Source organism: Pelmatolapia mariae, linkage group LG14 (assembly GCF_036321145.2).
Source record: "Pelmatolapia mariae isolate MD_Pm_ZW linkage group LG14, Pm_UMD_F_2, whole genome shotgun sequence".
In the NCBI taxonomy this organism is placed as follows: Eukaryota; Metazoa; Chordata; class Actinopteri; order Cichliformes; family Cichlidae; genus Pelmatolapia; species Pelmatolapia mariae.
Genome location: NC_086239.1, coordinates 1,093,572 through 1,118,514, shown reverse-complemented (window position 1 = coordinate 1,118,514; position 24,943 = coordinate 1,093,572). Strand labels below are relative to the sequence as shown.

At 43.4% G+C, this 24,943-nt stretch overlaps 2 protein-coding genes across 2 annotated transcripts in view; one reads left to right on the top strand and one right to left on the bottom strand.

The window, feature by feature from the left end:
• Nucleotides 1-1,013: 1,013 nt before the first annotated feature.
• Nucleotides 1,014-6,846, bottom strand: il4i1 (interleukin 4 induced 1). Its single transcript, XM_063493717.1, has 7 exons — nt 6,760-6,846; nt 6,332-6,546; nt 6,081-6,193; nt 5,596-5,797; nt 5,454-5,522; nt 5,241-5,377; nt 1,014-1,923 (listed from the first exon to the last, which is right to left on the bottom strand). The coding sequence occupies exons 1-7, from the start codon at nt 6,788-6,790 to the stop codon at nt 1,155-1,157; spliced, it is 1,536 nt and encodes a 511-aa protein (XP_063349787.1). The 5' UTR covers nt 6,791-6,846; the 3' UTR covers nt 1,014-1,154.
• Nucleotides 6,847-11,343: 4,497 nt separating this feature from the next.
• Nucleotides 11,344-24,943, top strand: part of LOC134640792 (sorting nexin-19-like) — a 50,094-nt gene continuing 36,494 nt past the window's right edge. Inside the window, exons 1-9 of the mRNA XM_063492719.1 lie at nt 11,344-11,511; nt 12,153-12,430; nt 12,561-12,755; nt 18,545-19,765; nt 22,521-22,719; nt 22,840-22,940; nt 23,032-23,151; nt 23,359-23,483; nt 24,221-24,314. Coding sequence (XP_063348789.1) covers nt 12,227-12,430; nt 12,561-12,755; nt 18,545-19,765; nt 22,521-22,719; nt 22,840-22,940; nt 23,032-23,151; nt 23,359-23,483; nt 24,221-24,314 — 2,259 coding nt within the window. The 5' untranslated portion in view covers nt 11,344-11,511; nt 12,153-12,226. The remainder of the gene's footprint in view (nt 11,512-12,152; nt 12,431-12,560; nt 12,756-18,544; nt 19,766-22,520; nt 22,720-22,839; nt 22,941-23,031; nt 23,152-23,358; nt 23,484-24,220; nt 24,315-24,943) is intronic.

The following is a 24,943-nucleotide window of genomic DNA, read 5'->3' as shown; positions in this document are numbered from 1 at the left end:
CGCTTGGCACCTTCTGCTTTCTCTTGATCTTCTCCATCGTTATGTTCTGATCAATAGTAGACGAGGAAAATGATACAGAATTATAATTGTTATTTTGTCAGTGCATATCGCAGAGGATTCTGATTCCACTCAGACTGCTTTAAATACTCGATTTCAGGACATTTCTCTACTCTTAGAGTTTTATGTCAGAAAGAGAGGATATCAATACTCATTTCAACACTCAAAAGCTCCACTCAGGTGAAAATCAACTGTCATTGTAAGGGGCAGCCATTAGAAGGAAGGTAGGCTTAGAGGAGCAGTCTGGCGTTAGGAAGAATTCAAACACTGGGTTTAAACCTTTCTTTTTCCAAACAACAGCTGCGTAAATGTAATGAAGTTGTTCACTTAAAATCTAGCACCAAAAATTCAATGTTTGCATTGATTATATGTTGAGTGACCTGCAGCTCCATGCACATGTTAAAAAGCCAACTGCAAAGAGCTCATCACAGTAATGTGCCTGCAAACAGGCAGATTTTTTTGTACCACTGCCAGGAACTAGTCTGTTAGTGTTCCAACACATTAAATATGAACCAGTCGTTTTTTCACAGATGCTCACATCATTTTACTTTGAGTCATACGCTGACAGGGAAAATCCAGAGATTTACTTTGTGGTTCAACATACGTGCAAAATGAAGTCACTGAAGTACCATGTAGCTAAAATTAAATAAAACATAAATGAAATGAATCACAGGGCTCTGTCCATTGTTCATCCACTTTTTCTGCAAACAAGTTTCAACATAATGTAACATAGAATCTCAAAAATATAAAGATTTCTGCACTTAATCCAACTGAAACTTGGTATTTAGACACAGGAGGAACTTTAAGAGCGAAGCCCTGAAAATCTGATCAAAGTGCCTGTAACAGGCAAACCTTTTGTTAATAGATGTACATCAACAGTACATTCGTAACAGAAAATATACATCACACTGGAGTGACTACTACTAATAGTAGCAGTTATCCCTCTCAGGGTACGGGCCACCAAAGTTAGATCTCCAGAGGCTTTTCGGTTAGCTTGGGGGTTCCAGGAGCACACAGCACTGAGCTGGAGCAGTGTTCATGAAATCAGACAAACCCTAAAGGAGTGAACATGGAATAAATGTTTGCTGCATGAAACACTACAGTGTAAGACTGTTAACATTTTTAGCTGCCCTGAGTGCAGACTTGATGGACGTTTCGATCCATCCGTGAGGTGTGGCTGTGTGCTCTCCTGCAAAGTGTACCCGTCCCTCATTCTGGAACAGTTCTCTGGCATAGTGCCCCTGCTGGTAAGGTGTGAACAGGACAAAGGCTCCCAGACTGTAAGGATCCAAGCCCCACTTCTTCACCAGCCCCCCTGTCCACAAAGGCCTGATGTACTCTCCGTGGATCTTCACCAAGTCCTCCAGGACCACAGCCATCAGCTCCCCATCATTCATGCCCTGGAAGAGGGCGGAGTCGTCAGAGCAGGTGTAGGATGCCAGCAGTGCACCTGCGGATGTCCCGGGGAAGCTGTGGCTGGGGTAGTAGATGAAGCGAGCGGGCCGGTCTGTGATGCTCTTCCCTCCTCTGATGCCCTCTTTATCCCAGAAGCGCTCCTTGAAACTAAGCACCACCTTTGTGGAGCTGGTGTAATGAACTGAGCGCAGGGCCTCCATCTTGTCCCCAGAGAGAGGGGGCTGGAAGTCAATGAACAGGGTGGCCTTGGCTGTGGCAGTGACCAGGGTGTAGTCCACCGTTAGGTTAGCCAGGGAACCCGAGTTGTGCTGGTCCTGATAGGTGATGGTCACATTTCTACCACCTGTCTGGTTTATGAGCTTGACCTTGGAGTTGAGGAGGATGGTGGCATTTAAGACCTGGTAGAAAGCTCTGGGGAGGTGTTCAAAGCCATCAGTCACCTCAAAGTACCTGAAAGAAATTCAAGAAAACATCCCTTAATACACAATACGCCGCTAAAGCTGAACTAATCATTTATTTTCTATAAAATTTGAATTATGCCAATCAGCCATAACATTGTAACCATTATGTGCCCCTTTTACTGCCATGGAAGCTCTGACCCATCGAGGCCTGGACTCCACCAGACCCCTAAGGTGTGCTGTGGCATCTGGCACCAAGTTAGCGACAGATCATTTGATCCTGTAAGTGGCCAGGTGTGGCCTCCGTGGGGTGTACAATAGTGTCCATGGTCTGCAACGATGCTCAGGTAGGTGCTACGTGTCAAAGTATCATCCACATGGATGGTAGGACCCAGGGTTTCCCAGCAGAACATCACCCAAAGCATCACACTGCCTCTACCGCCTCACCTTCTACCCACAATGCATCCTGGTGCCAGGTGTTCCCCGGGTAAGCGACACATGCACACCTGATGTAAAACGTGACTCATCAGACGAGGCCACCTTCTTCCATTGCTCCGTGGTCCAGTTTGATGCTGATCATTGGTGGTGGGCAGTGGTCAGCACGGGCACCCTGACTGGTCTGCAGCTACACAGCAACCAAACTCTGTGAATTCTGACATTTTTCTATCACAGTCAGCTTGAACCTTTTTCAGCTGTTTGATCTTCGTCTGTTGGATCGGACCACATGGGCCAGTCTTTACTGCCCACGTGCATCAGTGAGTCTTGGCTGTCCACGACCCTGTCGCTAGTTACTGTTGCTCGGAGATGCTCTGACCCAGCTGTTTTATCATCAGGTTTGTCCATTTTTCCTGCTTCTTTGAGGACAAAATGTTTACTTGCTCCTTAATATATCTCACCAACTAATAGGTGCCATGATGAGGAGAGAATCAGTGTTCTTCACTTCACCTGTCAGTGGTCACAGTGTTATGCCTGATAGGTGTATACAACAAGTAATAAGAAAAATTACACATATAATGACGAAACAAAGGAGAAGTGCCACATGAATCTGTTCCCTCAGCTCTACAAAGCGTTTAAGCCAACTATTTTGCCCTATTGGAGTACAGTCATACAGTCTTACAATGGTGGCACTAGAAGGTATGGAAGACCAACCACTCAGGATCAGAAGCACATCTTAGCTGCTGTTCCTGTCACGGCGAGTGGAGTGAGCCGTGTGGAGATAGTAAGGGAGGATCCAATCGCAGGCATTCGTGAAGGTGGTTTATTGAACACAAAATATAAATAGACAAACGGCAAACGGAGAATGAACTAAACTATACTGGGAACAACTAACTACTGAACACAAACATGAAGGACGGTAGACGCCGGTACATGATGGTGACAGCAGGGAGAACACACAGATGAAGCATGGTGGATACACAGACGGACCAGCGACTACTACGACTTAAATACACTCAGAGAAACACAAGGAGATTACACACAGGTGGGGGACACAGCTGGAAGTAGTTACCGAGACAAGACAAGGGATATAAACTGAAAACACTCACATGAGACGCAGACCTTCACAATAAAACAGGAAACAAGAAATCACTAAACAAGGACGCAGACTAGACACAGAACTAAACCCACACAAAGCATGAGAACACAAAACCTGTGAACAAAACCCTAAACCAGAACCACAGTAATATAATTTATCATAAATAATCAAAACACCAGAGAACCCCCAAAACACTCCAAAATGCATAAATAAACCAAAACATAATAATCTCCAAAAGTTGATTCTGTTCATCTGGACGTAGCGTTTTGTGGGAGAAACGTTTCGTCACTCATCCAAGTGACTTCTTCAGTCTCAGCTGACTGCAGGTTTCCCCAATCTTATAAACAGTACATTTGCATAATGACTGAAACCAGCTCACTGAAGGAACAATGGGCTGTGAGGTCAGTTCCTTTGTACATGGAAGAAGTGGAAAAGAGGGCTTTGCTATCCTACCCTGGAACACCACCAAGTCATTGGTTCAGATATGTCGATGACACCTGGGTGAAAATCAAATCTGAGGACGTACTACATTTCACGGATCACATTAACTCGGTGGACCGACACATCAAATTCAACAGGGAGGATATGAAAAGTGGCAGGTTAGCCTTCTTAGACTGTGAGATTTCCATCAGTAATGGGGGACGTCTAAAAGCTGACGTGTACTGGAAACCTGCGCATACGGATCAGTATCTAAGGTTTGACTCTCATCATCCACTGGAGCACAAACTGGGTGTCATCAGGACGCTACAACACAGAGCGAACACCATCCCCACTGACACAGCGGCCAGGGAGGCAGAAGAACAGCACATCAAGAAGGCCCTGAGTAAATGTGGTTATCCCAGCTGGACTTTTGTCAAAGCTGGAAAGGCTCCTAAAGAAAGCTCCAGCCGATCCAGGAGAGAAGGACAATCGCTGCCCAAGCAAAAACCTGTAGTGATCCCGTATGTGTCAGGAGTATCGGAGCAGTTGAGACGCATTTTTTCTAAACACCGTGTCTCTGTGGCTTTTAAACCCCAAAACACGCTGCGCCAAAAATTGGTCCACCCCAAGGATCGGGTCCCCCGACACAAACAGAGTAACATAGTGTACGCTGTTAAGTGCCAGGAGGATTGCCAGGATTTATACATCGGGGAAACCAAACAACCTCTGGCGAAGCGGATGGAACACAGCAGAGCTACCTCGTCAGGCCAGGACTCTGCAGTCTATTTACACCTACAGGCCAGTGGACACTCTTTCAATGATGAGGATGTAACATCCTGGACAGGGAGGAACGCTGCTTTGAGCGTGGAGTCAAGGAGGCCATTTACGTGAAAAGGAAAAGACCATCTCTGAATCGAGGAGGGGGCCTAAGGGTAAATCTTTCGCCATCTTACAATGCTGTGATTGCAGCCATTCCTCAACTCTCTGTGAATGGTACTCATGGCCATTGATCAGTGGTCTTTGATCAGTGGGTTTTGGTCAGTGATTGTTGATCAATGGTCATGAGAATTTGCATAATTATGATTTAGGAACTGACCTCACAGCCCATTGTTCCTTCAGTGGGCTGGTTTCAGTCATTATGCAAATGTACTGTTTATAAGGTTGAAACCTGCAGTCAGCTGAGACTGAAGAAGTTACTTGGATGAGTGACGAAATGTTTCTCCCACAAAACGCTACGTCCAGATGAACAGAATCAACTTTTGGAGATTTACTTTCCTGGATGATTGAGAATGCATCAAGACAAAACATAATAAACTCAAAATGCTGGGTCGAACCGACCCAGAACTGTGACCGTTCCTCTTCCCTGGCTTCCTAACATCCCACTGTGACATAACAGTTATATGAATATTTCTTACTCGACGTTGTCACTGATGTCTGACTGCATGTACATCATCTCGATCAGTGATGTGTAGAAGAGGCTGTTTTCATTCAGGATGTCCCCAATCATCCTCAGGGCTCCACGACTCAGATTGCCCTCCTTCACCAGATACTCCTGTGAGGACATTTCCCCCAACAGATTACAGCTGTTATCTGTATGACATCAAGTGTCAAGGTAATTAAACCTTTACCTTCACTGTGTAGGAGTCATATTTATCCAACGTGGCACTACAGCCGATTGCCTTCACATCATCTCTCACCTGTGTGAAAATCACAATATTTGCAAGACAAGATTCACATTCAGATGTGCAACAAAGCAGCACATGAACAAACCTTCCACAGCGCCTGGCTGAAGAGCTGAGCGGCCGTTTTCCCCCTCTCCCTGTCAGACAAGCTGTAGTTGAGCACGCTGGGGTTGTTTTCAACTGTATAGGTTTTATGTAGCACTCCATTTACCAAGTAGTAGGTGTTGATGTCATCTTGGATGAAGCGGTTCATAGGTATTTGTAATTTGGACGCAAAAGAAAGCAAAATCCTGTGACATAAGCACATTAGATATCCTGTATGAATATATATGGTATTTTAACCATTTAGTTAGAAGATCTTTAGTGTTTTGTTAGACTCTTCCTAGTTACTTAGAGGCTCAGAAATAAGGGTTCTGAAATGTTACAAGTACAGAAAACTCTACAGGCGAGTACATTTCTTCTGGCATCATTCAGTCCTTACTTCCAACAGGAGATTTTCCTTGATTAAATAAGGGGGTGTCTATTTGCCAAAATGTCACAGTCCCACTATGGCATGTGCATCTCTTTACTCACTTATGAAAGCTCGGGATCCTCATGGCCCCCAGTTCTGCATACCAGCCCTCTCTCCTGTTCCTGAAGGTCTCCACACGTCCTCCGATACGATTACTGGCCTCGATTATGGTCACCTTTGATGTCCAAGGGGACACACAGTGATGACACTCAGTTTGAAAAGCATATGCACTTTTAGTACCAACAGTAATGAATCAGAAAATTACTCCCAGAGAGAGTGTAGTTCAAATATTTTTTCCCTGACTGTAAATTACCTTATGTCCAGCATCTTCTAGAAACTTGGCAGCCGTCAGTCCAGCGATGCCCCCACCGACGATTGCTACGTGTCGAGGCGTCTTTGTAGCAGGAAGACCTTTCTTCACGATGTCAAGAAGCTCGCTGTAGTCTGTGTCTTGGAGGCATTCAAACAGGGGATCTCCTATTATCCCATTCACAGTGAGCACCACAGCCGCCACCAGAACCAGAGGAACTGATGGTGACAGAAAAGATGTTAACTCAGCCGATGAAGTCCAAGCAAACTGTGGCTCATAAAAAATCCCCCAAGGGATTGCCAAGTAACCACAAAGTTCCAGTTTCCTTTCTTTACCGCTAACTTTATAAATAGAGGAGAAATGACAAGAAGATACCGGATTTTCCCAGTTAGTCATGAGAGTGACTTCACAGCAGATTGTTTTGTACTCACAGAGTTTGCACAGTGCCATGTGAGACGTCATCTCGACGATGGAACTCCACAGTCTGGGCTTTTTTTTCACACCGTGAGAGGAAATGGAAACCTAACGGACACAAGCTCTAAATTAAGTTGGCGAGGCTCAGGCAGAATGGTTACGAACAAAGAAAAGCCTAAAATTGTCCTTTTCTAAATATGCTGGAAACAATATACAACACATTAAATCTCCCAAAAGCACCAGTAGTGATTTCAGTTAATAAATTCAGAGTGAAAGCAGTGCAGGGCCGTGTTTCACTCACCTCTGTCAATGGTAGTGTCTCGTAAGTTGTCATGAGCCTATTCATGACTGAGGAGGAATGACCCACAGACCCTCACAGAGCTAACCTATCAACCCTGTGACTCACCGTATGAAATAAGGCTTTCTGAAAAACCCGGACGAATGGCATGTGTGAAATTGCACACAAGGTCATTTTAATGAGCGACTGTGTGGCTCCCTCAGGTCTTCCAGAAATATTTTCCCACACTGGCTCCAGAGTCAACCACACTGAACAAATCAGATTAGTGAGGTTATACTAGTCATCAGCATACCTCGTTTTACTCCGTCTTCACTTGTTTCCATATCTGACCTGAAAAGGCTCATTTAGTGGTGGCCAAAAAAAATGCCCAAGTCAGACCTAAAGCTGCATTACATTACATTCATAATCTAAGGAGCTTGGAAAGAAAAGCGTCTGGACTTCTTTAAGTTGCTTGAAAAGCAAAAGTGAAGACTACGATGACCTGGATGACTGAGAACCTTCACAGACATTACACTCATAACAACATCTGTACTAATTTTACTATAAATGTCTATACAGTAAAGACTACAGGATGTGCAAACACTCACCTCTCAGCTCCTTCTGTGTGTCTGTCTGTGACATAATAGCACACGGAAGGCAGTTATATGATGTGGAAACTGAAACCAAAGTGACAAGGGTTAAGTTTCATTTTCTGACTTTCATGTCCTCAGTTTTCATTTCTGAAATGAAATACCCGAAGGGAATCTGAAACTCCTGAAATAATTTTATAAACAAAGGAAATAACCGAGGAAGTATTTAATTACCTGTGGTAATTTAAAGAAAAATGTCTGTATCCAGTGTAAAAGCTGGATTTTACAGCAAGAAAATCAGTAAACACTTACTGATTTTTATAGCTCAGCTTACACTCACTGGTTGTGAATTTAACAATATCTACATTGATGTATAGCTGAGCACAGCATTGTTCTAAGTCATGGGTCAGTGTATGGAAAAACTCCAAGGCTGATGAACTAATGAGGCTTTGAGAGTTAAGTCAGCCATGCTAATGTATAATGTGAAAGGTACTGCTCAGCCTGCACCCTGAGAAGAAGCTCAACTCAATAAATCTACTCAATGTATGTTTGGGGGGAAAGTACCACACAAGGCTCAGAGAGTTCTTTCTTTTCATGTTCTTTTGAACTAAACTAAAATTCAGCTGTTGTTGAGTTAAAGGAATACTTCAGTTGAACCTGCTCTTCTTGTCTGCTCTCTTTCTTTTTAACATTTTGAGATTTTTTCCAAGTCATGTGAAGAAAAGAACATTTTAATCAGGAGTGGTGATGTATTCATCAGCACTTCTTCTGCTCACGAATTAACTTCCTGTATTTAGATTCCGTGGTCCTGGCAGTGTATTTTAAAGACTGAGAGTAAGTCGTTTTAAAAAAATCTCAGTATAGTTTTGGGAGGATGAACCATTTTAATAAAGAACACACATCGTGTCGGGAAAAGTTAAACCATTGTGAAGGGATCTGAATGGGATGAGCTGGGAAACGACTGGAGCCGAACTGGATCTGAGCTTGATGAAATCTGAATCCACGATTCTTATCTGGACTGTGACCAGGACACAGTAGGCTATACTGAGACATTAGACATTCGTCGTGGATCCACTGAGACTCCTTTAAGGCTACGTTCACACTGCAGGCGAAAGCGCATCAAATCCGACTTTTTTTGACCCTATGCGACCCATATCCGATCATGGTATGACAGTGTGAACGGCACAAATCCGATATTTTCAAATCCGACCTGGGTCACTTTCGTATGTGGTACTGAATCCGATACATATCTGATGTTTTAGAAAGCGACTGCTGTTTGAATGGTCATGTCGCATTAAATCCGGATTTATCAGCGCCCGAGAAGACATCGTGAACGCTTCCTGGCCACCCAGTGAAACTGTTGGGAAGACAACGTTGGGGAAACGTGAACATTTTATTTGTACTGTATAATCTGCTGATTCTGATGTTTCGGCGGGTCCGCGCTTTGTGTTCACGCCCTTTTTGCGCTGATTCTAAAGCTGTTAGTTTTATCTCTCTCCAAACAATATTGACCGAACCAGCAGCAAAAGAAGATCCAAACTAGCTTCACATAAACATCGTCATGAATTCACTCTGACTTTTACCGTTTTGCTTCCACCACGATAAAATCACACTTCATGCACAGCTCTCTCTCTCTCTCTCTCTCTGTACTTCAAGAACAGTTTCCCGTCTAAAAATCTGTTTTCTGCATTATTCGCTTGCTTGTTACACACAAGTCTACCATTGTTTACAGCGCTGTCGGCCGCTGTTTTTTTTTTTCGTTTTACATAATTACGAAAAGAAAACCTAATTTCTGCTGTTCAATACTGAACAAATTTAAACTTTTTAAAATTATGCAAAATGCAAAACGCTTAGCCGTGTCTCTAATAAAACTGCTGTAACGTCAGAGGTACGTTCATATGTTGATTAATGGTTTTCTTTCGTTTTCGATGTACTGCAGAATATTTTTATAAAATCCCAGGCCAGGAAAATCACCTTCATGTTTTTCTGTGTTTTATCTTCAGCTACTTTGACACAAAGGCATCTGCTGTGATGCTCACACCTTTGATAAAGTCTTGCGTGTGTCAGCTTCCTTTCTATAGATACAAAAATATGTAAATGCACTGATCTGAATTATAATATTTCTGACTGTCAAAATTTCCCAGATTCAAGTCGAATTTAATTGAATCGAATCAAATCGAATTGAATCGAATCGCGAATCGATTCAGGACCTTGTGAATCGGAAACGAATCGATTCTAGAAATCAGTGACGATACCCAGCCCTAGTTCACACTAGAGCGCGTTTGCTGTCACATTTTATTTGTAGTGTGAACAAGCAGACAAAACAATCGGATTTGATCAAAAAATCGGAATTGAGCATTAAGACATAGTGTGAACGTAGCCTTAGTGATTTTTCAATAGAAAATATATTTGAGATTCCGACGCTGCATCTATCAAAATCTCGACAGCATTTCGTGACTGAATCTGTGAACAGATTTCAACATGTAATGTTCAGACATCAGACTGTTTGCAGGCTCACGTTAACGTGGATTTAACTCAGTTTTCGAGTCCTTTCAGCCTCATCCTGACTCAGATATTCACATCAGCTTCAAGATTCAACTGTGACAGTCCTTCCGTCAATGTGACCGACCACAGTGAATGAGTGAATAAATAAATGATTGAATATCAGAAACTTTATAGAGTACAGATAATTTTATTTAAAATCGTTGTAATATATCCACGGAAGACCCGACCACATTTTACTGCTTTTCAGCATATTTTATTCACGGTTGCTGTTCAGAAACACACACACACACACACACACACACACACACACACACACACACACACACACACACCAACAACAACCTAGTACAGATTTTAAGCACGATTGTGCGTCCGGCATCCCCGCACTGCACCGCAGACCACGCCCCGCCACAAGATGATGATCTGGATGACAGTAGGAAAGATTGCGCCACATCTGTCGAGACCAATTCAGTGCAAGCAAACTGGGTGACAGACTGACAGCATCGCCTCCCATGGAGGCACAGATGGAGACTTCAGATTTTATTGTGATCTGATGATAAATCCATGGTGTGATCAATGTCTTGGACGTTATGCAAGTTGATGAGTGAATGAGTGTAAAAGTGTTTACACAAAATAGCAAACTAATATTTAATTGGTATTTCGGGATTTGTAAAAATGCAAATTACAGACTGATTTCCAATATCTCCATGTGGTTTTTTTTTATGCGTAATGTCTTTACTTATATTGGTGAATAGACTTTAGTGAACAGGACTTATAAAGAGGGTATAGATCAAATTTAAAAATCACCTGTTCTTTTGTGACTCTGTGTTATTGTACCTACATATAACCAATCCGGTCCTTTTTGGGCTCTTAAAGTATGTTTACAGAATTATTGTTATATTTTTTGCAATTTCAGCTAAAAAAGGGGGAAAAAAAAATTTTTAATGCCGACGAGATTTTTTAACTGGATAAATCAAAGATATATAAAAGTCACTTTGCCATAAACTGATTGCGTTGTTACAGGAATGCTGTTTGTGGCTCACGATGACTTGATATCATTCGTGAGGGATACATAAATATATTTCACATATTATAGGCCAACAAGTCATTCACAGCAGTTTAAATACGGGCAATCACTTTTTGGCAAATACCGGAAGTCAGTTGCCTCCGAAGCCTCGGAGCCTGCCCCAATCAATACGTCATAGCTCGCAATACAGGAAGTAAACAAACCAGACCGAGGAGTTGACGCCGAGAAGCTCACGAGACCTCTCACTGAGTGCTGGACGGCTCGTGCAGGGTGCATGTCTGTCTGAGCTCGCGCTGTAGTTTGTTGTATGCGTTTATGAGCAGGCGTCGCGCGCTCCTGGAGTAACGTGTCTTTGGTTCAGCACTGTAAGGTTGGTATATGCGTGCTGCAGCTCTCTGACAAATACGTTATCTTCATTTCAGCATCTTTACAGAACAGAAGCAACGATGCCACTCATATTTCCAGCTACCTCTCAGCCCGTCTCTGCTGCTGTTACTGACGCAGGAAGCAGCTAAAGGGCAGACATTAATCTTGACATCTTGCTTAGCTACTGTCACAGCCTGTCGGACGTACACCATCATGAAACATTTCTGAGCGGAGTTCGGTCTCAGCACGACAGTTAATGCCTTTGGGCTAACGCTAGTACCACCGTTAGCTGACGGAGCTTATTATAAACGATAAATACACATAAATGACCGTAGCATAGCTACACCGGGTTAGCTAGTGAAGCATGTAAACGTTCATTTACTCCCGAAGCACGGCACAACCAGCGTTAGCTTTTAGCGTACGGCTCAGCAAATACGTGCCCGCGAGACACATCGTCCCTGAGGTCAGTTAAGCATTTTAGAGCACTTCTTCTGTTTGCTGTCAATACGTGATAAGCAGCGTGGATGATATGTTTGTGTTACACATTCATTCCCTTTACCTTAACTTAACCCCACTCTGCTTGCACTCAGCTTCTCGTCCTGTTTCCGATGTTACACTCAGTTATTATTGTTTTGGTTCTTTAAGGAGTGATGGTACCGGACACGCCTGATCTTCACTTCTCCAGCTGAGGCCATTGAGAAAGCAAACCCTGCAGCATCATGGCTGAGGTGTGGGGACAGAGGAGCTTGCTGGGCGTCGGTGTGGTGTTGGCCTGGCTGGCGCTGTTCCACCTGCTGGTCAACATCTGGCTGCTGTGTGTCTTCACCAGCCTGCTCTTGGTGCTCTGGGGCTGGCTTGGTTCGCAGACTGTTATTGAGTCCAACAGTGTGATTCACCTGGAGAGGTTTATCACCTGGGAGCAAGTAAGTCTATAATTAATGATGGTTTACAGCTTGATGTTTTACAGTATATGGATGTGATTATAAACAGTTTGGGCTAAGTTAACCTTAGACTCCACTCATTCTCCCTCATTATGGTATTACTAATTTTCAGATTCCAAAGTCTGAGAAGGATGAAAATGATCTGGACCAGGAGATCCACAACACAGTGAAGAAAATCATCAGAGACTTTGTCACCTCCTGGTACTCCACTGTGTCCTCCGAGAGTGCTTTTGAAACAGAGATTGAAGAAGCCATGATCTCCATGGCCATGAGGCTGAAACTGCGAGCAAGAACAGCTGACAGGAAGGTACTGAGCTTTAAAGGCTCCTGAGCAGGGAGCTTTCACAAGGTCTAGCAATGTGCTTGCAAGAATTTTCTGTAGTTAATGTGCAGGCCAGGCACACTACAAGTACTTGAAGAACAAGTGTTTGTGTTAACCTGCTTACAGTTGTTGTTGTTATGGATGAGGAGCACTTGTAAATCTGCATGGAAATCTCTTTACAGATTTTAAAAGGTGTGGGATGATTAAGACCATCTATTAAAATAATGTATACAGTAATTGTTCCACCAGTGTTGATAAGTGTTAGTAAACAAGTCATTCTGGACTGTAGCTGGGTAAATATTATGAAAGGTGTGACCCATTACCACAGGTCATGTGACTGTGGAGGAGTTCTTTAAAGATGGACTCAGGTAGGTTTTTTCAGGAACCAGAAATGCACAGACCGAATGAAATACATCCCTTTTTCATAGTATAATCTTAACGTGCTTCATCTGAATCACCCTTTCTGTGTGCTCACTACCTAATTTATAGCCAAAGTATTCACTCACTGTCTCTTTACTGTTTCGCTAGCTTAGCTTAGCTCGTAGCTGACTCGTTAGCACCATGGCTACTTCACCTGTCCCTGTTGCACTTTCCTGCTCATTGTGTCAGATGTTTAGTTACTCCTCGGCCTCCTTTAGCAGTAATGATACCTGTAACAAATGTAGCATATTTGCAGCTCTGGAGGCCAGGATTACTGAATTGGAGACTCGGCTTCGCACCCTTCATTCACCCGTAGCTAGTCAGGCCCCTGTAGCTGGTGCAGCCGAAGATAGCGTAGGCCCCGCTAGCTGTTCCCCGGCAGACCCCAAGCAGCTGGGGAACGAGGGCGGTTGGGTGACGGTGAGGAGGAAGCATAGTCTTAAACTGAAGCCCCAGGTACACCACCAACCTGTTCATGTGTCTAACCGTTTTTCCCCACTCGGCGACACACCCGCCGGGGGTCAAACTCTGGTAATTGGTGATTCTGTTCTCAGACATGTGAAGCTAGAGACACCGGCAACCATAGTCAATTGCCTTCCAGGGGCCAGAGCAGGCGACATTGAAGGAAATTTAAAACTGCTGGCTAAGGGTAAACGTAAATACAGTAAGATCATAATTCACGTCGGCAGTAATGACACCCGGTTACGCCAATCGGAGGTCACTAAAATCAATATTGAATCGGTGTGCAACTTTGCCAAAACAATGTCGGACTCTGTAGTTTTCTCTGGTCCCCTCCCCAATCAGACCAGGAGTGACATGTTTAGCCGCATGTTCTCCTTAAATTGCTGGCTGTCTGAGTGGTGTCCCAGAAACGATGTGGGCTTCATAGATAATTGGCAAACCTTCTGGAGGAAACCTGGTCTTGTTAGGAGAGACGGCATCCATCCCACTTTGGATGGAGCAGCTCTCATTTCTAGAAATATGGACAAATTTATTAAACCCCCCAAAATCTGACTATCCAGAGTTGGGACCAGGAAGCAGAGTTGCAGTCTTACACGCCTCTCTGCAGCTTCTCTCCTCCCGCTACCCCCCCAAAAAACCATCTCCATTGAGACTGTGTCAGCTCCCAAACAGACAAAAAACAAACCAAAAACCAGCAATAAAAAACTTAAACATAAAAAATCAAAAAGAAAGAACAATACAGAATCCACATCTGAACCAAAGAGTAAAACAGTGAAATGTGGATTATTAAATATTAGGTCTCTCTCCTCCAAGTCTCTGTTAGTACATGACTTAATAATTGACCAACAAATCGATTTACTCTGCCTTACAGAAACCTGGTTGCAGCAGGATGATTATGTTAGTTTAAATGAATCAACACCCCCGAGTCATTCTAACTACCAGAAACCTCGAAGCACAGGCCGAGGGGGCGGTGTGGCAGCAATTTTTCACACCAGTCTATTAATTAACGAAAGACCAAGACAGACTTTTAATTCATTTGAAAGCCTGATGCTTAGCCTTGTCCACCCCAGCTGTAAAACTCAGAAACCAGTCTTACTTGTTATCATCTATCGTCCACCTGGGCCTTACACAGAGTTTCTCTCTGATTTCTCAGACTTTTTATCTGATTTAGTGCTCAACTCAGATAAAATAATTATTGTGGGTGATTTTAACATCCATGTAGATGCTAAAAATGACAGCCTCAAAATTGCATTTAATCTGTTATTAGACTCAATTGGCTTCTCTCAAAATGTAAAAGAACCCACCCACCACTTTAATCACACTCTAGATCTTGTTTTAACATATGGCATAGAAACTGAACATTTAACAGTGTTTCCTGAAAACCCTCTGCTGTCTGATCATTTCCTGATAACATTTACATTTACAATAATTGATTACACAGCAGTGGAGAGTAGACTTTATCAAACTAGATGTCTTTCTGATAGTGCTGTAACTAAGTTTAAGAATATAATCCACCCACTGTTATCATCTTCAATGCCCTGTACCAACATAGAGCAGAGCAGCTATCTGAACGCTACTCCAACAGAGGTCGATTATCTTGTTAATAATTTTACCTCCTCACTACGTACGACTCTGGATACTGTAGCTCCAGTGAAAACTAAGGTCTCAAATCAGAAGTACCTGACTCCGTGGTATAATTCTCAAACACGTAGCCTAAAGCAGATAACTCGTAAGCTGGAGAGGAAATGGCGTGTCACAAATTTAGAGGATCATCATTTAGCCTGGAGAAATAGTTTGCTGCTTTATAAGAAAGCCCTCCGCAAAGCCAGAACATCTTACTATTCGTCACTGATTGAAGAAAATAAGAACAACCCCAGGTTTCTCTTCAGCACTGTAGCCAGGCTGACAAAAAGTCAGAGCTCTACTGAGCCAACAATCCCTTTAACGTTAACTAGTAATGACTTCATGAACTTCTTCAGAAATAAAATTTTTATCATTAGAGAAAAAATTACCAATAATCATCCCACAGATGTAATATCGTCTACAGCTACTTTTAGTACCATTAATGTTAAGTTAGACTCTTTTTCTCCAATCGATCTTTCTGAGTTAACTTCAATAATTACTTCCTCCAAACCATCAACGTGTCTTTTAGACCCCATTCCTACAAAACTGCTCAAAGAAGTCCTGCCATTAATTAATTCTTCAATCTTAAATATGATCAATCTATCTCTAATAATTGGCTATGTACCACAGGCCTTCAAGGTGGCTGTAGTTAAACCCTTACTTAAAAAGCAATCTCTAGACCCAGCTGTCTTAGCTAATTATAGGCCAATCTCCAACCTTCCTTTCATATCAAAAATCCTTGAAAGAGTAGTTGTCAAACAGCTAACAGATCATCTGCAGAGGAATGGCTTATTTGAAGAGTTTCAGTCAGGTTTCAGAGCTCATCACAGCACAGAAACAGCTTTAGTGAAGGTTACAAATGATCTTCTTATGGCCTCTGACAGTGGACTCATCTCTGTGCTTGTCCTGCTAGACCTCAGTGCAGCGTTTGATACTGTCGACCATAATATCCTATTAGAGCGATTAGAACATGCTGTAGGTATTACAGGTACTGCACTGCAGTGGTTTGTATCATATCTATCTAATAGACTCCAATTTGTTCAAGTAAATGGAGAGTCTTCTTCACATGCTGAGGTTAATTATGGAGTTCCACAGGGTTCAGTGCTAGGACCAATTCTATTTACATTATACATGCTTCCCCTAGGTAGCATCATTAGAAGACATAGCATAAATTTTCACTGCTATGCAGATGATACGCAGCTCTATCTATCCATGAAGCCAGGTAACACACACCAATTAGTTAAACTGCAGGAATGTCTTAAAGACATAAAGACCTGGATGGCCGCTAACTTCCTGCTTCTTAATTCAGATAAAACTGAGGTTATTGTACTCGGCCCTGAAAATCTTAGAAATATGGTATCTAAGCAGATCCTTACTCTGGATGGCATTACCTTGGCCTCCAGTAATGCTGTGAGGAACCTTGGAGTCATTTTTGACCAGGACATGTCCTTCAAGGCACATATTAAACAAATATGTAAGACTGCTTTCTTCCATTTGCGCAACATCTCTAAAATTAGAAATATCCTGTCTCAGAGTGATGCTGAAAAACTAGTTCATGCCTTCATTACTTCCAGGCTGGACTACTGTAACTCATTATTATCAGGATGTCCTAAAAACTCCCTGAAAAGTCTTCAGTTAATCCAAAATGCTGCAGCAAGAGTACTGACAGGGACTAGAAAGAGAGAGCATATTTCTCCTGTTTTGGCTTCCCTTCATTGGCTTCCTGTTAAATCCAGAATTGAATTCAAAATCCTGCTCCTCACATACAAGGTCTTAAATAATCAGGCCCCATCTTATCTTAATGACCTTGTAGTACCATATCACCCTATTAGAGCACTTCGCTCTCGCTCTGCAGGCTTACTTGTTGTTCCTAGAGTATTTAAAAGTAGAATGGGAGGGAGAGCCTTCAGTTTTCAGGCCCCTCTTCTGTGGAACCAGCTTCCAGTTTGGATTCAGGAGACAGACACTATCTCTACTTTCAAGGTTAGGCTTAAAACTTTCCTTTTTGCTAAAGCATATAGTTAGGGCTGGACCAGGTGACCCTGAATCCTCCCTTAGTTATGCTGCAATAGACGTAGGCTGCCGGGGATTCCCATGATGCATTGAGTTTTTCCTTTCCAGTCACCTTCTCACTCACTATGTGTTAATAGACCTCTCTGCATCGAATCATATCTGTTATTAATCTCTGTCTCTCTTCCACAGCATGTCTTTCATCCTGTTTTCCTTCTTTCACCCCAACCGGTCGCAGCAGATGGCCGCCCCTCCCTGAGCCTGGTTCTGCCGGAGGTTTCTTCCTGTTAAAAGGGAGTTTTTCCTTCCCACTGTCGCCAAAGTGCTTGCTCATAGGGGGTCATATGATATGATTGTTGGGTTTTTCTCTGTATTTATTATTGTGCTATCTACTGTACAATATAAAGCGCCTTGAGGCGACTTTTGTTGTGATTTGGCGCTATATAAATAAAATTGAATTGAATTGAATTGAAATGAATATATATCGTCCTCTGAGATTTAAACCAGGACCTGTTAGGACCCAGTGTCCTGCTGACGGTGCTGGCAGTAGCTTAGACTCATATTCCAGGTTTAAGGTTAACTCTGCATGATTAATACCTTTTATTAGTGTTGCTGTAGCCCATTGACGACTGGACTTTTGACTCAGAGGGATTATTTAATAGTCGCTGACTTCAACATTTGAAAATTTGGGCATTTTTATTGATAGTACATTATTGTAACAAAATGTATATGACAGAAAATAAGAGAAACCACAGTAGTTCCCTTTATGTAACAGCTCAGACTCTGAGAACCATGAGCTCTATAAGAAGCACTGTATGGTAGGTGACACGTTAGCAGCAGGGTCCTGTCAGTTGTGATTTAGACTTCAAGTAGTTCAAATCCTCATATGAAGTATTTCAGCACATCCACTAACAGCTCAGCACCGGTCTATGGTATTCACCACAGAGATGCTCTAACCCAGTCTTCTGCCTATTCGATCTTTGTCAGTGTCACTTTGGTCATTTTTCTTAAATCCAGCATAAAACAGAACAGGCTATTTACTTGTGCCATCTTACAAGATGATCAGTAGTATTTGCTGCACGAGAGGTCACACCGTTATTAGTGTATGTTACTGTATATTTGACCATTAACGGCAACGCTCACAGGAATTATTACAAGATTTCTTTGCTTGTAAAGAAACTAAATTAACATGCAGAATTAAAAATGGAGAGAATCAGAGAATTTCTCTAATGGGTCGTGTAAATGTGTGAATCCTGCAGGAACTGACCCAGAGGGTCCTCGATCTGTTCGGCTGCCATCTGCAGGACTACATGAAAGCCAAGGAGCTGGTGACCGAGCAGCAGGTGTCTCTGAGAGCTAATGGGAGCAGCGAGAACGAGCAGCTGTGGAAGGCTTATTCCAGCATCAGCACCCCTCACCTCGCCGTGACCAGCGCAACAGTGGAAGTCAACTATGTGAGAGCAGTCGCAGACTTGCTGCTGCACGTTTTAGTGCCTTCACCTCACTTGGAAACGCGCACTGGACGGTTTGTGGTTGGAGAGCTGATAACCTGTAATGTCCTGCTGCCTCTCGTTGCCAAACTGTCGGACCCTGACTGGTTAAACCTCCTCATACTTAAAATATTTGTCAGCCAACCGCCAGAAACAACAGAATCACCAAATTCATCCCCGCTCCTACCCTCTCCACCTAATGACCCAGAGGTCGCTCCAGCATCGCAGGCAGCACATGTTCCTCAAAAGAACAGCGACGTTCCTCCGCAGAGAGCGGAAAAGATTAATCACACAGAGACTGCCACGCCCACGCCCGCTGCCTATGATGTGCCCGACTCCGCGGAGGCGGATTTTCCACAACACAGCGCAGAAGAAGATGAAACTGTTCGACCCTTTTTAAGGCGCTACACAAGAGGAAGCAAGTCAAACCCATTTTACCAGGAAAATGACTCTGACCCGGATTCTCCTTTGGCTGATTTTAAACGCAGTTCCAGCGATTCTTTGGTCATGATCGGACAAGATGAGGGTCTGGATGACAGTAGGAAAGATTGCGCCACATCTGTTGAGACCAACTACGGGTTGGATTTGGAGGATGTTTGCCACAGTCCAGTGGATGGCCAAACCAAATTCCTGCTGAGTTCAGAATCGGAGGAGCAGACTAATGGCTGTGTCCTGCCATCGCTCAGCACAGCAGAGGGGGACTCCAGTATCAGCAGGATTCATTCCTTGGAGAGAGAAGGCAGTTCCCCTTCTATAATCGCCAACAGAGGCCTTCTTATAGGCGCAGAGCAGACTGGGGTAATGAATCCTAATGAGCTGAGTGTTGTCAGTACATTGCAGTGCTGTTCCTCTGTCCCCACGTTCAGTTTTGAGCCCCTCAGCAGCCCCGAGGGACCCGTCATCATCCAGAACCTCCGCATCACTGGAACCATCACGGCTAAGGAGCACCGAGGCACCGGCTCGCACCCCTACACACTTTACACCATCAAAGTAAGGACAATGTGACTTTGCTACGTTGCAGTTGTCAGTTGGTGTTTACTGGGCTGATCTATGACCTACAGAAAAACACCCAGAGAGTGCTACAGCACTGTTTTCAGGAGTGTCCTCTCTATCAGGCATTTGGCCATGATAATGAGCTTTTCTGCATTTGTGCAGTTTTTAGCACTGACAAATATAATGATGATAAAATGCAGTAATTTTAATATTTCAACATATTTAACTTTCAGTTTTATTTAATAACTAAGAGTTTAAAACCCTAAAATACACAGAAACAGGACTCGTTCTGATATCTGATGTTCTGCACTGGGAGAAAGTTTTTAGAGTTTTACTAAAACGTTAAATAAATCACCATCAGTGCTAAGACGTTTGGTTAGCAAGGTTAATCCATCAAACAAAAGTAAATATTAGACAAAGATAACACAACTAAACACAAAACACAGTTTCTAAAAGAAGGATGTTCTTTATTAAGAGGAAAAAAACTCAGTTAGACAGTATTCAAAGTAATGCAGTTTGTCATTCCCCGCACTGATGAGCCACCCGAAGAAGAAGAAGGGCTGGGGCCGAGCTTTAGCAGTGACTGAGTGAGGGGTCTATTTGGAAACTTTGTTCTCTCAGGTGGACATGAAATAAAAAAGTTAAATTAATTTCAGATAATTAATATTAGTTTTAGACCTTAACACATTAACACTTAACACAAAGGGTAACATCTCCAGGGTCTAGGTGCAATTTCCCCCTCTGGGGGTGAGGGTACCTGGACCTGGGGTATAAAGTATTTTTGGGGAGTGTGATTGTGTGTACAGTGTCCATTTGTCTGTCTTTACGTTGGGTGAGTGCTGAGTATTTGTATATGTGTATATGGGGGTGGTGCCTGTTCGTCTGTGTCTATATGTCAGGTCGGGTCTTAGACTCCGCCCCTCTGGGAACATTCTAGGCCCTCCGAAGTAGTGCTGGGCGATATGACGATATATATCGTGTGGACGATAGAAAAGTGTCTATCGTCTATTTGTCTTCTATCGTTTCTAACCTAATTTTATAAATGATTACATAAAATATATCATTAAATAGCCTGTGGCAAATATATTAGTGTTGGTTCTCACTATACATACTCTTAACTTTAGCAAGAGAAAATAAAGTATAAAAAAATGATATTTTTTGCAAAGAAACTCCATCTTGTGGTTTTGCAACATGGTGCTGCTTTACGTGCACCCGGATTTGCGACATGCTTTACGGTAAGTCAAAACGATGGATGTGCGACAGGTTGCAGTTTCATGCCCGGACATGCACCAGGCAGAGACAGCTACACCGGCAGCACAAGAAGAAGCACTTTTACCGAAAAGAGGGGGTACGTCTGTGATTTGGTTACATTTTGGGTTCAACAGCACCAACACGGAGCAGAAGACGCCCATTTGCAAGCAATGCTATAAAACTATTCCCGCGCCCGATGGCAACACAACAAATCTCTTCTATCAACTACAAAAGGCCCACGAAGAAGAATACTCAAGAATCCAGAAAATCTGAGCTAAACCAAGTTGTGGAACGACGGGAGCAAGTTGGGAAAAGAAAAACTATACCAGCTGAAGATACAGCAGTCTTTCACACAAGGCACGCCGTATGAGAAAACGTCCCAGCGCCATAAACAAATCACAGGAGCCGTCTCGCGTTACATTTATAAAGGCATGGCCGCTGTTTATGTAGTTGAGAAGGACAGCTTTCATGACCTCGTCAAAGTCCTTGATCTGAGGTACGTTATGCCCGGTCGTAAGCACTTCAGTAAAGTCGAGTTGCCTCGCTTATATGACGCATGCCGGGCCAAAGTAGAGAAGGATGTTTGCAGTGTCGTGCATTATGCCGTGGCTGCTGACCTGTGGACGAGCAGAGATACGCAGCCCTACATGAGCGTAACCATCCATTTCATTAACGAAAGGCTCGGTTCACTCTGGCACAGCTGGCTGCCCGCAGAGCCCACGGCACGTCACTGCAACCCCCTCTGGCCTCTGCTCCGTGGCTACTGGGTGACCCCTCGTTTGGGGCTCTCCTCAGCTCTTCCCAGGAGGGTGGCACAGATGTCCCTCCGATGGTCCTCCTTGGGCTTTCGTACTCTGGGGCCTCTGGGTTTCTGGGGACTGGATCTCCTCCATACCTGCTTCATGCCCTGGGGGGCGGGGCTATGGCTCCCCACACCATCTAGCAGATGGTTACATGGAGAAACCTTTTGAATACAAGTGCACTGATGCACACAGGTGTACACACGGGTGTTCACAGACACAAACTACACCTTTCTTGGCTGCTACCTCAAAGCACATTGTGTGCTGTAGGTCCTGCGTGCTGCACAACAGCATTCAGTATTTAGTATTTACTGTTATTTACTGTTAGCTATTAATGTGGTGGTGCTGTGTTTATTATGTTGCTTTTTTTTTGCTTGTTCTCCCTTTTTTTTCTTTTTTCTCTCTCAAAAGGTGATCCAGGAGATTTTTTTTTCTTTTTAAGTGCCCTTTCTCACTGTCCCTCTTTCCCTCTGTTTTTCCTTGCCTTCATCTTTCTTTCTCCCTTTCTTATCCCCCAGCCATGTCTGTCCCATCTGTAACAACTGAAGATAAAATAAATAACAATAAAAAAAAAATAAAAGGGGTCACAAACTTCATATTTTCCTGCACTGACTGATCACAAACGTTTGGCCTGTACTGGTGCATTCTTACGTTCACTGGGATATCAGTGAAGCCTTACAGTTTGTTTTTTATGTTTACAGTATGAGACAGCAATGGCTTGTGAGAACCTGGGAAGCATCCAGGCAGGCTTTGAGGATGCAGAAACCGTACAGACGGGCTGTGAGAATCCAACTTCTGCTCAGTCTGTAGCCTATCACACAGTCAACAGACGCTACAGCGAGTTCCTCAATCTGCAGACACGACTGGAAGAAAAAACAGAACTGAGGAAACTCATCAAAGGTACAGAAGACGCATCAAGTTTTATATTTTACTCGACATTTGAAAGGAGTGTTGCATTAGACCTTTGAGAACCTTAGAGAGTTTGTTTGTTCCAGTCTGACTCATCCGATCTTTTTCCAGGCGTGAAAGGTCCAAAGAAAATATTTCCAGACATGCCGTTTGGAAACATGGACAGTGATAAGATAGAAGCCAGGAAGGGCCTCCTGGAGACCTTTCTAAAAGTTGGTGAAAAACCTTTCTGTAGTGCACTCGTGTTGTTTGTTGGCCTGCTGCTACATTTCTGGTGGCTTCTTTTTGTTTCAACCTCTTCAGCAACTGTGCGACATCCCTGAAATAGCCAACAGTGAGGAGATGCAGGAATTTCTCGCTCTCAATACAGATGCCAGGATCGCCTTTGTCAAGAAACCTTTCATTGTGTCACGCATAGACAAGGTGAATATTTCATTCTAGCACGAGTGAGTGACACATGAGTGTTTGTGCTTAGTACGCTGAGATGGAGCACTGATGTTTATATGGAAGAAATAACCTGCTCTGGTTTCACAGTTTGTGATGCCTCGTGGCAGCTGTTGGGATTTGGCGCTCGATAAATAAACCTGAATAAATGGAATTAATACAGCTCACATGTGTTTACTCATGCAGATTGTGGTGAATGCCATCGTCGACACCCTGAAGACGGCGTTTCCTCGCTCAGAGCCTCAGAGCCCCACAGAGGATAATGAGACTGAGGTGGATGGAGGCAAAATAGGTGCCGATAAGAAGACCAGGTAAGAAACACATGCAGGCTTTTTTCACTCTTCTTACTCTTGACTTGCTTTTTAAACCATCTCAGTGAAGCACGCTCCTTCCTGCACCTCCTGCGTCTATCTTGTGAGCCTCTCACCATCAGAGCTAGCTAAGAGCAATGCTGTGAGGACTCACTTTTGTGTTTTTTGGAGTAGCTGCTGCACAAGAGTTTGAGCAGGTCGTCCACGAGTCAGAAGGTCAGCGGTTTGAGTCGGGTTAGATCACACAAGTTCAACGTATTTTTTAATTTTTGTGCTCCAGGTGCTGAATGTTTGTTTTTCTTACAGATACAACATTTAGCGATACACTGTGCATTTCTATTTGTACTTTTATTACGTCTTTCCCAACCTGTCCTGCCTTAGACATTGTCATACTGTATACCACCTGTGTAGTGTAAAAACTGAAATAACAGCAATAGAAATGGAGAAACAAACAGATCAGCCCTGAACAAGAGGAGTCTTGGAGATCTTGGAAAAGCAAAATGTGTTTGGCGCCACAGTTATGATCTGAGTGACCCTCCATGGTTTCAAAGCTGAGTGAGACGCCCGTGCAATAGCATGGATCTTTACTGGTTTAACACATCACTTGTCTTTGTAGTGGGGATGATTGCGGTACGGTTATTACTGTGTAATAAAAATCAGGCTTGTTTTAAGTCAGGCTCAATAATTGCTTGAGTTGTTTCAGTCATGTTTATCGATGTGTGTTTTGTTTGTTCCAGATCTCGTCTGAAGTTCTCCAGTAAAAACGTTCCCTGTATGAATGGCTCAGACATGAGACCTCCAGTTCTGTTCAGTATGGAGGAGACCAGCACAGTAAGCAACTTCCATCACAGCTCGGGTGCACGCTTTTTAAATGATGCGAAAGCTCAAACTATGGAGCTTCTTTGTGCCTTTATCAGTGAATCAACCAGACTAAGTTAACAATGAATTAAAATATGAATGTAAATATTTTGTAAATGCAGACCTTCTGTTTGCTGATGTGGAGAATATTGTGTAGCAGACCAAGAAACTCAAAGAAGTCCGGTCGCTTTTCTTTCCAAAGGACAACTTTTTGCAACTTTCTGCCTGGAAGCAGATGGCCTATGGCAGCAGTAGACCAAAGGGGTGCCACTCCTGTCAGCTAAGGAAGCTAGGTCATAATTCATATGGGCTCACCAAAACTGCACAACAGAAGGCCGAAAACAACATTTCTACTGTGGCATTCAGATAGTCGGGGCAAAGTTCAAACCGACAGTTCAGGCTCGTGGTGGTTTAATGGTGTGGGCTTTTTTTTTTTTTTTTGAGAGGCATACCTTGGGCCTCTTACTGCCAACTGAGCTGACCCTGTCTGTGCCTTTATGACGATAGCGCGTCTGTGGCTGGCCCCAGCAGGCTAATACAAAATGTGTCACAAAGCTCAAATCATCTCAAAGTCATTTAACACGACAGTGAGTTCACTGTGG